Source organism: Monopterus albus, unplaced genomic scaffold, assembly GCF_001952655.1.
Source record: "Monopterus albus unplaced genomic scaffold, M_albus_1.0 scaffold51.1, whole genome shotgun sequence".
In the NCBI taxonomy this organism is placed as follows: Eukaryota; Metazoa; Chordata; class Actinopteri; order Synbranchiformes; family Synbranchidae; genus Monopterus; species Monopterus albus.
The window spans coordinates 5,889,194-5,902,059 of NW_018127931.1; the positions used below are offsets into that span (position 1 = coordinate 5,889,194).

The 12,866-nt window shown below is 38.8% G+C and overlaps 1 protein-coding gene across 1 annotated transcript in view; it reads left to right on the forward strand.

Annotated features, from left to right (window-relative positions):
* Positions 1-696: 696 nt before the first annotated feature.
* Positions 697-12,866, forward strand: part of LOC109960965 (chloride anion exchanger-like) — a 17,576-nt gene continuing 5,406 nt past the window's right edge. The window contains 16 exon segments of the mRNA XM_020601466.1: positions 697-894; positions 1,325-1,501; positions 2,342-2,481; positions 3,864-3,974; positions 4,059-4,228; positions 5,398-5,562; positions 5,656-5,808; positions 6,070-6,152; positions 6,618-6,765; positions 6,856-6,969; positions 8,096-8,173; positions 8,267-8,362; positions 8,550-8,656; positions 9,249-9,318; positions 9,842-9,934; positions 10,163-10,258. Coding sequence (XP_020457122.1) covers positions 1,371-1,501; positions 2,342-2,481; positions 3,864-3,974; positions 4,059-4,228; positions 5,398-5,562; positions 5,656-5,808; positions 6,070-6,152; positions 6,618-6,765; positions 6,856-6,969; positions 8,096-8,173; positions 8,267-8,362; positions 8,550-8,656; positions 9,249-9,318; positions 9,842-9,934; positions 10,163-10,258 — 1,755 coding nt within the window. The 5' untranslated portion in view covers positions 697-894; positions 1,325-1,370.

Below are 12,866 nucleotides of genomic sequence, written 5' to 3' on the forward strand. Positions count from 1 at the left end.
CCCAGAGACGATAGGGGCAGGCATTACTTCCACTTATTTCTGAGTGGACACTTTGATAAGGTCATTCATACACTGTCCTGTAAAGTTTGCATTCCAGCTGTACACAGTGAACACAGTGAGCATAGTGAAACCAGTGAGCACACCCACGCTCACACATGCCATTTACTCCTACAGTTTCTGCTCTTATCAATTTGGCTGGTGTTGCTTTAAAATTGAAGGAAGAGTTCTTTCCCATAAACTCTCTTCTCTGTCCACTTTGTGGAGGAAAAACATAAAAGGTCAGTCAAATATTAAGATGACTCATGATTTTTATCTTGTAAAGTGTTTGACTTTCATGCCAAGAATCTGATTATCTGAGCACCAGGGTGTCTTCTCTCACACCAGATAAATAGATCTTGGAAAATATAACTATTGCATTCAGCAAATATTCCTCAAACAAACTTGGTTCATGGAGTACACAAACTCTTTTTTATCTTGAAGTGCATGACAGAGTGCTGCAATTAACCCATAGCAGTGTTTCCCCTCCTGAAAAAATACCTGATTTTCACTTCATAGAAATGACATGCCCTGTCCTGTTCTGATTGTTCTGTCCACATCCTCCCTATCCTGCCTCATCTGTACAGTTTCTTCCAAATGCTCTTTGTGGGTGGAAACCCTCAGCTGAAAGTTGTGTGTTATGGATATCAGTAAGAACAATGGTCAAGGATAAGGCAAGAGTGCAGTAGTTGCAGGAATCAGAGACTTCATCGTAATTGCTGTTAATAATTACAGTTGTGATAAACAACAGCAGAGGAGGCATTCACCAATGGCAAATCTACCTGAAGCCTTAGTTGATCTCCAGGAGCTTGAAGAAGAAGTAGAAGAGGAACCCGAGACAGATTAGGACATTGTCAGGTATGTGGGATAATGTGATGTACATTACATGAGGACATAGAAAAAGAAAGTTTTACTTTTGTAAGTTTTCAAATGTAAAAGATGAGGTGACATGAGAGGGGAGATGCTGATGTATTTTGGACACTGGATGAAGGAATTAAATATTTTCTGGGTTGATTCACATCTTAAAAATGAATGTTGATCTTGGAAAAGTCAGGGAGCTGAGATATTTCAATGCAAAAATTCAGAATATGTCTCTTGTATTAATCTGTTTCTAGTGCTCAAACAGAGCCTGACAGGTCTCCCCTAGGACAGTGTAAGCAATCTGGCTTATTTTCTCTGCCAGTATTTGGGGGTCTGGACTTTTGTTGTTTGAAATGTTCTTTGTTAAAGGATGTTCAAAGGAAAAACAGGAGCCTCGTTCTAACCAAATCTGATTAATGGCTCTCAGAGCCACATAGAGAGAAAACAGCAGTCCTCCAGGCAGCAGAGGCAAAATGATGCGACCAGGAGCAAAGCAGTATGTGGTGGCCAGGCCGCTGTACTCAGAAGAGTCCTTCACTGAGGAGTACCAGAAGGTCTACAGGCACCGCAAGACCAAAATGGACCTCATCAAGCAGTACTTCACGTAAGGAACATGCAATGCTTTTGGTTAATAAATATTTCTTGAGTATACTTCTAAACTCCACTGACAAACAGAGATGTTTAAAAAGGTTCAGGACTATGGATTCATGTATAATAAATAAAGTGAGCAAAAGTGATCATCAGTGTGCAAGATGTTTCAGCTCGTTTACAAAACTGACTTTGAATGACACATCTGTCTGCAAAGACTTTTGTGGAACTTGTTTAAAAATAAAACATAGAAATTACTTGTGAGATCAAGTTGTCTATGAATTTTTAGCATGTTAAGCCTAAATCTTTTATTTGCCACAGTAGCAGAAAACTGAAGGAGTGATTTTGCCCATTCTTCTTTAACAGGCTAATTCTTCTTCTTACTTTTCTTCTTTCAACCTCACCAATAATCAGCCTTTGATGTCTGTTTCCTTATGGCTTTATTGGTTTTCATTTGCGAACTGACAACTATTGAAATTGCTACTGTAAATGTGATTCACTCCCATTTACTGATTGACAGATTTATTGATTGGAGACAAACACCAGGGAGAAAGTAGGCATTGCAGCTATTTTGCTGAAGTGTAGTGGAGAAGTCCACTCGCCAGCCACTTTACTGGGTACACCTGTACGATGCAATTCAGTGCAACTTCTGTCTTCAACCGCTGTCAAAAACCACCTGAAGCATAAAACAAGTTTTTAAATAAACCACAATCTCATTTACACTGTTAAAATCTTAGGTCTCTTTCATCTGTGTTTCCTCATGTGAAGCAGCCTAGAGCTTCAGAAGTAATGAGTGCTATAAAGTTCTATGTCTTTTGTTTTAATGTGGCCTCAATGTCTTCGTTTATCATTATAGATGTGATGCCAAACGTGCCAAGAATGCAGCTCTCTCACTTTTACCAGTCATTGGTTGGATAAAAATCTACCGAATCAAAGAGTGGCTCCTCAGTGATATTGTGTCTGGTGTCAGCACTGGACTAGTTGCTGTCCTACAAGGTGAATATCAACAGCAAGTTTACAGTATCTGACTGAAAGATCAAGATTTGATTTCTACATTAAATCACAGTGGCATAATAGAGGCAATAGTAGCAGCTCTGCATTTTCCCATATTGATGGCATACATGGAAAACAAAAGGTACAAAGAAAATAGCTCAAACATAAAACTTTCTGTTCGGTATGTATGTCCGATATAGTGTATCTGGCAATTCCAGTCTGATTTGGACAAAACCTGGATGGACAATGTGCCTTTGCACTGTTACACTGTAAAAAAAAATCCCATTAACTGGGGCATTATCATTACAGGTTGAACATTTTTAACTGAGCTTGACAAAAAAGTGTGTACCTTACTTGTTGTTACTGAGGCTTTTAAAAACAATGTGTGGCCTTCCTCCAAATCAAGAATGAACTTGCAAAGCTCAGTATTTTAACTCAAATGTTGTTTGATTTTATGGCTGCAGAGGTTAAATTCTCACCAGGCTCCCAGTAACCCTGATTTGGTCACGCGTTTCAACAAACACAACTAGGTATGTTCACAGGCCGAGTACCAGCAGGGATTCTCCTTGGTGTTACTGTAAAAGTGTGTCCTTCGGATTGGCCAGTATAGTGGAGGGTAGGGGACAGCATGAACCTCCCATTCATTATACCACCTGGCTGCTGGCAACATCATGCATCATCAAGGTCTGTAGAGTTAATAGTGAGGTCGACTATAATCTCACTGAAAGTGGCCGATCCAAATTAGGAGAAAAAAATTAACAGAACTAAATTAACACAACTTCCAAGATGCATTATGTATTGTGTGGTTTTGCTTTATAAAAACACACTCTGTCTGGCCTGGTTGCAAAATGAAGATCTTTTAAGTTATCAGATGGCTCATTCCCACTGCATGACATAACTAAAGGGAGTGGGTGAATGCAGCTTTATATTATTTCTGCACAAAAAAAAATTTGCTGCAGTGCCTCAGAAAACGAGGAACAGTACTATAGCAAAGAAACTTAAGTAACTCTCCAAATAAGCTCTTGTTGTTTGGCTTCAGCTTACATCAGAATCAGAATCACCTTTATTGGCCACGTGTGTTGGACACACAAGGAATTTGACTCTGATACATCAGCTCTCAATGGGCATGTACATATTCCCATGCAAGGGGCATAAGGGGTATAAAATTTTCATCATTTGATAGTTTGTTTTTGTGTTTCTCAGTGGGGGTTACTTTAAATTCAGATTAAATTTATTTAACATTTATGAAGGTAAGGGTGTAAAAAGGTATAATACTGATTTCAGAATAGGCAATTTGTTTATATTTATAAAATGTAGTAACCCTAAAAAAGAACAACAGAAGATTATGAATTGTTTTATAAATAGTACTGTATTTTGTATTTCAGGCCTGGCCTACTGTCTGCTGGCCAATCTGCCAGCCTGGTATGGACTCTTCTCTGCCTTCTTCCCTGTCATCATCTACTTTTTCCTGGGCACCTCTAGACACATCTCAGTGGGTAAGCCGGCATGTGAGTGAGTTTGTGCAGACTCTCTATCCCTGGCACTAACTATAATCTGCTGCCTTCCCTCTCTCACTGCAGGCCCGTTCCCAGTGCTGTGTCTGATGATTGGCTCTGTGGTCAATAGGCTCGTCCCAAGTGAAGAAGGTCTACCTGCACTTGTCAACATCACAGCATTTAAAGGCCTGAACCTATACGAGCAGAGAGTGTTAGTAGCATCCTCTGTGACCTTCCTCGCTGGAATCATGCAGGTGAAACACATTAACACACTGCACTCATTTAATTTCTTTAGCAGTTTAATCCATACTGTGGAGGCGAATCATTTTCACCTTATCAACACAGCAATAAACTATTCTAATTTAAAAACTAGTTTCACCACTGTGGTGGAATGTTAAGGTGACACAGCAGATTCCTTCATTTGGATGCTCCATCTCTGAAAGTATAAGTCTGCCTATCCAAAAACAACAAAGTGGTCCATAGCAGTTAAGCATAAAACACATTAAAACCACAAATTGTCATTTTAACACTTCAGTTTTTGTACAGTTTAAACAAACAAGATACAGTATAATGTGTGAATCAATAAGTTTTAAGTGGAACTCTGATAACAGCTCTAAACAAGCTGTGTCGCCCTGCTCCTAATCTATGCTAAGATAAGTCAGCTCGGCTTGAGCTTTATATTTAGCAGTCAAAGGGGTACCAGACAAAATGGTATCAGACTTCTCATCTAACTCACAACAAGGAAGTAATGAAGGGTATTTCCCATAATTTTAACTATTCCTTTAAGGGTCCCAAATGCACACTTAGAAAAGCCAGTTGAAATTACCATTTTATGTATCATAATCATCATGTAATTACAGGATGTAGTCTTCTTTTATGTTTTCGGGCTGTCCCTTCGTTCGTCTATACATACGTCCAGTTCCCATGAACACAATATCTTTGGAATCTCTTGAGGGAATTTCTTTGAATTTGGCACAAGCATCTGTTTGGATTCAAGGATGAACTGATTAGATTTTGGTGATCACAGGTCAAAAGTCCAGGTCACTGATGGGTTGAAGCATATGCGATAATTCTAGTTCTTAATGTGTGCTTCTCTTTGATCTCATTAAAAGTAACACACATTAGCCGTGTTGCAGAGTGTTGTGTCGATTTGACATGTTTAGTGCAATAGTAGCCAGGATGCACTGGTTCAGTAGCAAATAAATACAATTGCAGATTTTCTGAAGCACTAACACATATTGACAGTGGGAAATTCGATATACAGTGTACACTCTTTATATATCTGTACATTTAGTGTATCTGGGTCTAAATCCCCTCCAGGTCCAGACATTGTCCTTTGTTGTAGACAATTACATCTACGCTCTCTGTACAAGGAGGCAAGTTATATACACTACCACATTATCGTGATGTCCTTTTCTTCCAGCTGGCGATGGGCATATTTCAGGTGGGCTTTGTTGTCATGTACCTGTCTGACACCCTGGTGTCTGGTTTCACCACTGCAGCTGCAATCCACATCCTGGTGTCCCAGCTCAAGTTTGTGTTGGGGCTGCCGGTCCGAGGCATAAGTGGCCCATTCTCAATTATATATGTAAGCAAAAGAACAGCTTAAAACTTTCTGTTTGTTGTAGTCAGGTTACATGGATTTCTAAACTGTTGGCTCTGACTTGTTCATTTTTTTCAGACCCTGGAAATCATCTTTAACAAGATCACCTCCACCAATGTCTGTGATGTAGTGATCTCTTTGGTGATCATGGTGGTGGTGTTCATTGTAAAGGAGATAAATGACAGATTCAAATCCAAGCTGCCTGTACCTATCCCCATAGAGGTTATCATGGTGAGCAACATTGCTCAACTCTTAGGTGTCCATAACCTGAGCCACTGAAGTTTTGTTAAATGTGTAGTGTGCCACAATGATAAGAATCATTTGGGTGATGACCTTTTATGACTGAAATGAGTATGAGTATCAACCATAAATCTGATTTCTAAGATTCTTTATGGCACATAAAGGACCCTGCTCACAGCCAACAAATATCTCACACTTTGAAATCACCCTTGTGAGTCAGGCTTTTAGTGATTTATGTTATTTCTTATCTAGACTGTCATTGCATGTGGAGTTTCATATGCATTTGACTTCAAGACGAAATATGGCATTGATGTTGTTGGTCATATTCCACAAGGGTAAGACATTTTGAATCTATCAATCATTGCCCTCTGCTGTAAAACCTTCAGCACATCCCTGTTTAACTGCACATCTGTGATCATCTGTCATGCCAATCTATAGTGAATGTGCTTCATGTTCTCAATTTCTTTGGTGGTAGCATCTCTGATTCATCGACTGTGTGTAAATGAGATACAGTATGTGCAAGATAAGCTAGATGAAGGTCAGATGTTCACAGGAAGCAGGAACTAGTAGGCATCTGTAGTAAAATGGCTAATATTTGATAAATTGAAGGAATGAATTAGTTAAATCTGTGAGATGTTCTTCTAATCTTTTATCTCAGGAAAGTGAAAAAGATTTCTGTACCACAAACAAGTAGTTTCAGGTTACTGAGGTTATTTTATCACTGAAGGTCAAATAACAAAATCTATGTTGAACACTGGAGAAATTCTGCACATTTCTCTAACAAATTTGTACCATATCAGGTATGAACCTCCCATGGCCCCAGACCTAGAGATCTTTGAGCACACAATAATGGAAGCATTTCCTATGGCTATAGTGGGTTTTGCGGTGGCCTTCTCCGTGGCAAAAGTCTATTCTGTGAAACATGACTACACTATAGATGGAAACCAGGTATGTAGGTAGCAATGCTTAGATTTGCAACATTAAGATAAAACTCTCAGGTGATACTGATGACATTCTTTCTCTCTGACCTGGCTGTAGGAGCTGATAGCCTTCGGATTTAGCAACATCTTTGGGGCTTCCTTTAAGTCTTTTGCTGCGAGTACAGCTCTTTCCCGGAGCGCAGTGCAGGAGAGCACAGGGGGTAAGACTCAGGTAATGCAGAAAGTGTGCCCTGTTATTATTCCTCACGGAGCTGCAGTCAAAATTTGCACTAAATGGACTGTATTTATATAGCACATTTTTTCCACAGTGTGTTGCACTGGCCAAAGCGCTTTACAGGAGATGATACACCATTCACACACAACATTCACACACCGATGATGACAGGCTGCCACACAATGGCGCTAGTCAAGACACCGGGAGCAATTTGGGGTTCAGTCTCTTGCTCAGGGACACTTAGGCATGTGGGGAGACCGGGAGTCAAAGCACCAACTTGCTGGTCAGGAGACTGCCCTACCTCATGAGCCATAGCCACCCCTAACCCCTAACAGCCGCCCTAACTCTGACTTAACCCCCTAACCCTCAAGAAGTTAAATTGAGGCTAATTCAAGACCAAGACATAAACCAGGCAGTTTTATTTGGTGGGAAAATGTACTTAAGTACACTCATTAAATTACTGTATAATACTAAAAATCTTACTTAATCACAAGATCCGAACTTTTCAAATGAAAAAAATCTAATCTACTGAGTGTATAAATATGTAAGGATAACAGAATTGTTTCCAAAATGCCTGAAACTAATGTATTTCTATGGGAAAGAAGCTAACAATATGGTTTCCAACTTTAAAAGACATTTCATAATTCATAACACAAGACATTAATACAGTGTTCTTAAAACCAGAATACACAGTTCTTCAAATCCACAGTGAGGAACCATTCAGCTTTAAAACAGCACTGACCTCTAGTGTTTGGAGAAAAACATAAGTTATTCTACTACCTAAAGTAATAAACAGGACTGCAATAAAAAAGTGAAGCTGCAGCAAAGCAGATTAACTGCAACTTGGTTTAATGAGACTTGAATTTGCTTTGTGAAACAGGGCTGGCCATTGGAAAGCTCTTACTTAAATTTTTGATTATTACCATATATTGCTTTTTTGCGTTGTTGTGTTTTTTTCCATATAGAAAAAAATCCAACAACAATTGTTTTTTGGACTCTTTTGTTCATCTTTGGCCTACAGTTTTAATATATCCAAACTGAAGATAAGTTTCAGCATGTGACACCAGGGGAGTGATCCTCATTTCTGCAGTTTAACATGTTATTATTCTTTTGTCATTTTCAGGTAGCTGGTTTACTGTCAGCTATCATAGTGATGATTGTCACTTTTGCCCTTGGATTCCTACTAGATCCACTCCCAAAGGTAAATCTCAGACCTCCATTATATTCTGTCCACATACAAATGAAGTCAATGGAGTCTGGACTGTCTGAAATCGTTGACCCATTATTTTAACAGTCTGTGCTGGGTGCTGTGGTCATTGTCAACTTGAAGGGCATGCTGATGCAGTTCAGAGACATCCCATATCTGTGGAGGAGGGACACACCAGATTGTGTAGGTTCTTACACAGTCTAAGAATAATTTATAATAAAAGAAAAGTTTAAATTGCCTGAAATCTCCACTGTTGGGGATTTATTATAGTCAGTCTGTGCAACAGAATAAAAATAAATAAATAAATAAATAAAAAGCTGACATAATACCTCTTTAAAAAACTCTCTTTCTCACCCTTGTCCATGTCCAGGTGGTCTGGATAGTTACCTGTGCTGCATCCGTTGTTCTGGGGCTGGATCTTGGTTTGGCTGTAGGTGTTGGTGTGGAGTTGATCAGTGTCATCCTCAGAACTCAGTTGTCAGTATCTGGCCACCAACTCAACTATACTTCAACTTGAAACTTAATTTCTTATTGATCTATTTTGTACTTTTCTTCCAAGCCTTGACAGCATGTAGTTTTATTTTTATAAATGGAGTTTGAGCTGTTTTCTGAATGGCTGACATCCTTTGTTAGTTCATTCTGTAGCAATGTGACTTTAGGGCTGTCAGTGTTGGTCACTCAACCAGACTGAAATACTTCTGGGTGGATTACCATGATACAGACATTCATGATCCACGCAGGATAAACAGTAATAATTTTAGTGATTAGTTTTCATCTAGTACTGTCATCATGTCAAAATGTAAATTTCTCCTTTAATTTATTTTAACACCAGCAAATTAGCAAATGTTTGCATCCTAATATACAAAATTAAGTTAGTTAACATGGTGACCTGTTAAATGTGTTAAATGTTAGCATGCTAGCCTTGTGAGTATATTAATATGCTAAGTACTGTATAGCCTTGCAGAGCCACAGCACAGCTGTAATCTTTTAGTTTTGCCATAACTCAGTGATACATTTGAAACATTCAGAGCAGATAAAGCAATGTTATCAAAATGTTTATGTCTTTCAGCCCTCGCTGCTGTGTGTTGGCCAACATTAATGGAACAGATATCTACAAAGACAGAAAGGACTACTTTGATGTAAGATACTTTTTATATCCTGCATCTTCTGTGACTTATGATTTAAAAAAAAAGACAATTTCACAAATATTCATTTCCTTATTGCTACCACACTCATATCTATCCACTAAATATAAGGCTACAGTTAGCAGCTGGATTTATTTCCCAGAATGTCAAACTACTCTTTTAAAGCATTTATTCTACAATTTATCCACAGACCTACAAGGTTTCCATTTGTTCTTGTCAACATTTGAAATAGCTGGACTTAACTCTTATTTCTTTAATTTGACATTACCAGGAAGAGGGAGGTTAAAAAATGTCTGAAAAGTGCTGAAAGTTTAATTTCACCTGCCACATAGAACACCTGTTCCAAATGTGCTTATAGCTAATTACCATAAAGCAGAGCATGGGTTTTTACTGTATGGGGAGGAAAAAAGTATCCCACTTTTTCTCCTCCTTCTGTTTTGTGTTTAGATCTTACTTTAAAGAAACTACTTATGTTTTACCATGATTTAGGAAATAATTTGGGTATGACTCTCCACAGATATATGAGCCAGAGGGAGTAAAGATCTTCAGGATACCTTCACCAATCTTCTTTGCCAACATTGAATTCTTCAGAAACAAGTTAGTGGAAGCTGTAAGTCTCACATGTCTCACAAGTCACATATTTTTAAACTAAATCAGTCACTATTATACCAAACTCTTTGTATTAGTTAGTCAAGTTTGAATCACAGTATTTCAGTCAATGGAAAATGGCTTTAAGGTTGATGTAAATAAATCAACTTTAAAAGGTCATGTTGTACTGGTACTGTGTTGAATGGCAAAATTAACCTTAAACTTGTTGTATATGTCACACTAATCTCAGCTTGGATTCAACCCACTGAGAGTCTTGAGAAAGAGAAATAAAGCACTGAGGACAATCCGGAAACTTCTAAAGAAGGGTGACCTGCAGTGGACCTCAGTAAGTAATGACATTCACATTGACTTGATGATAAAAATAGCACAGACTTTCACTCTGGCAACACTTTCACACCACCATAAGTCCTACAGTTTTTACACTGTTATGGTTGGCTCTTCGCTTTTTGTTCTGTTGACTGCATTGTGTAGCAATAGTACTCTACAAATAATCTAAAAAATATATATGACAAGAACACCATTATTCAAAACCACTAAATTCTGTATAAAAATATATACTCATGGTCACCTTCCCAGTAGCTGGAGAGAACTCTGCAGTGTGCAGGTATTTCCTAAGCAGACAGACGTGTCTCAGGTGCAAATAATGGTACAACCAAACATGATACAACCAGGCCAGTGCTGTGCTAAGAAGACAAGGTTTTGCTGGGTTGATTTACAATATGTCTACAATTTGTCATTCAATAGTTACAATAGGCTGTAACTGTATCTTTTGGAGTGTAAATGAGTCAGTACCTCCAGCCTGAATGTGCTCATTAATAATGTAGCTTTTATGTTAATGACTTCCAAAACAGCCTGCTAGAGGACAGAGGGCAATCTAGGCTGTTTGTCAAAATGGATTTAGAGAAATCTAATCAACTTAGAGTAAATTAAAATGTCATAAATATGTTTAAAATACACTCAATATTTATAAAACTTAATACTCCAACTTGGTTTCACCTCTGCCAAGTGCAAAATTGCTTTTGCACTTTCACTCCAACTTGTTTTTTCAACGGTCAACTAGACTACTTGGGTCATACACAACATACAGTATGTTTGTCAGATGGTGACAGTGTTGATTCACACACAACTTTCCTGAGGGAGGCTAAGAGCTAGATTTACCTATCTGGGCTTCTGAACAAGGTAGAAAGAACTGGTTTCAGTTATAATCATACAGTCTTCTTAAGAACAGATGTAGTAACATGAATTAACAATAGTATAATCTATTATAAGAATACCCATACTAAGTTTACTTGTAATGTTTATGTGCATGTGGAAGAATAATTTCAGTCCTTCCAGGGCTTGTGGTCAGATAAGGGGGTTGTAAACCAGAGGGGAAGCTTGTGGTTGGAATGCAGAGCAGCCCCTGCATAAAATGGGGTTGACTGGCCCTACAATGGATTTGTATGTGATTTTATAACCCACTGTCTTGAAATTAAATGAGTGATGGGTCTCTTTTCAGTCTCTTATCTGGGCAGCTGTGGTTCAGGCGGTAGAGCGGATCATCTCCTAACCAAAATATTAGTGGTTCGATTCCCAGCTTGTCTGGTCAAAGTGTCCTTAAGCAGGACACTGAATCCCCAGTTGCTCCTGGTGATGACACCTGTGTGAATTTGGGAGTGTGAAATAGTGTGCTGCAATGTGTAGAAAAGTGCTATAAAAGTATAAGACTGTACCCGGTACTTTTTACCACACTGACTCTGAGAGACGAGGCAGTCCAAGTAACAACAAAACAGTGTTGATTTATTCCATGAACACAGGTAAAAATTAACATTACACGCTCAGGCATCTTGCACCTCCAAACTGCACCTAGGCAGATGAAAGGTGAAAGACCCCAAACCAAACCAGGCCTATACATTATATCCCCTCGGTTGGGCTAGCCCCATACTACACAGAAACGTCAGCCGAGACGTCTCTGTTGCCAGCTTTGCAGCTGGTCATAGCAGTAGTCAAAACATGAAGCAAATCAACGTGTGAATGTGTATGTCTGTTGGTTAAGTGGTGTGTAGCTAAAAACATTCTCACGACCTCTAGTACATGTCGTGACTCGAACATAGGAACATTATGGCTAAGTCTACAGTTATACACATCATAATAATAATATTAAACACCCTGTCTGCTGACAGTCATCAACTCTTCTCTCTAGTTATCCTTGACCAGATGTACCCTGTAGAAACTCATAAGCATGCCTAAGCATTTAACAGTCTAACTAGACATCCTATCTCCACTAACCATTTCTAATATATAAAGTATCTAACCAATATCTATCTGACTAAAAATACCTAACAAGACCATTTACCATACATGTGGGTTACAGGCACGGTATCTCTTTGTTGATTTTATCTTGGAACACTTCTTTTATAGTGGTAAAACTGTCCCAGTTTTATTTGGATGTTAAACAGCTATCTCCAGCTAGGTGCCAGATCGTCTTCACATCCTATCCAATAAAACCAAATTTATTGTCAAGACGGAGGCCTTGTGTATTCTGCAGGCTGGGGGAGAAGGTGAGAGAATAGAAAGGAGGTCTGAGGTGTTAAGCACGTCTGGAGGAGCAGAGCCTTTTGTCCGTGATCTGTGAAGGCATTTACATATGGTTTGCCAGTCTGCCTTCAGAACTGTTACACATTTCTCCAGTTGTGTTGTTATAGAGTACTTGTCATGATTCACCTCAGTGGTGGGGAACCACTGTGCAGCAGTGATGTCCCCAGCCAGGAGTAAATAAGGAATGCAGCCAAAGTTAACTAAGAAAGCACTGTGTGCATCTAATTTTTTCAAAAAAATAACAATTTGATTCATAGAATCATTTGGCGAGCTTTTTCTTCGTTTTCTTCTTTTTTGTGTGTTTTTTAACTTTTTCTGCAGTGCACAAATGTCATGCACTGCTAACATACAACAGA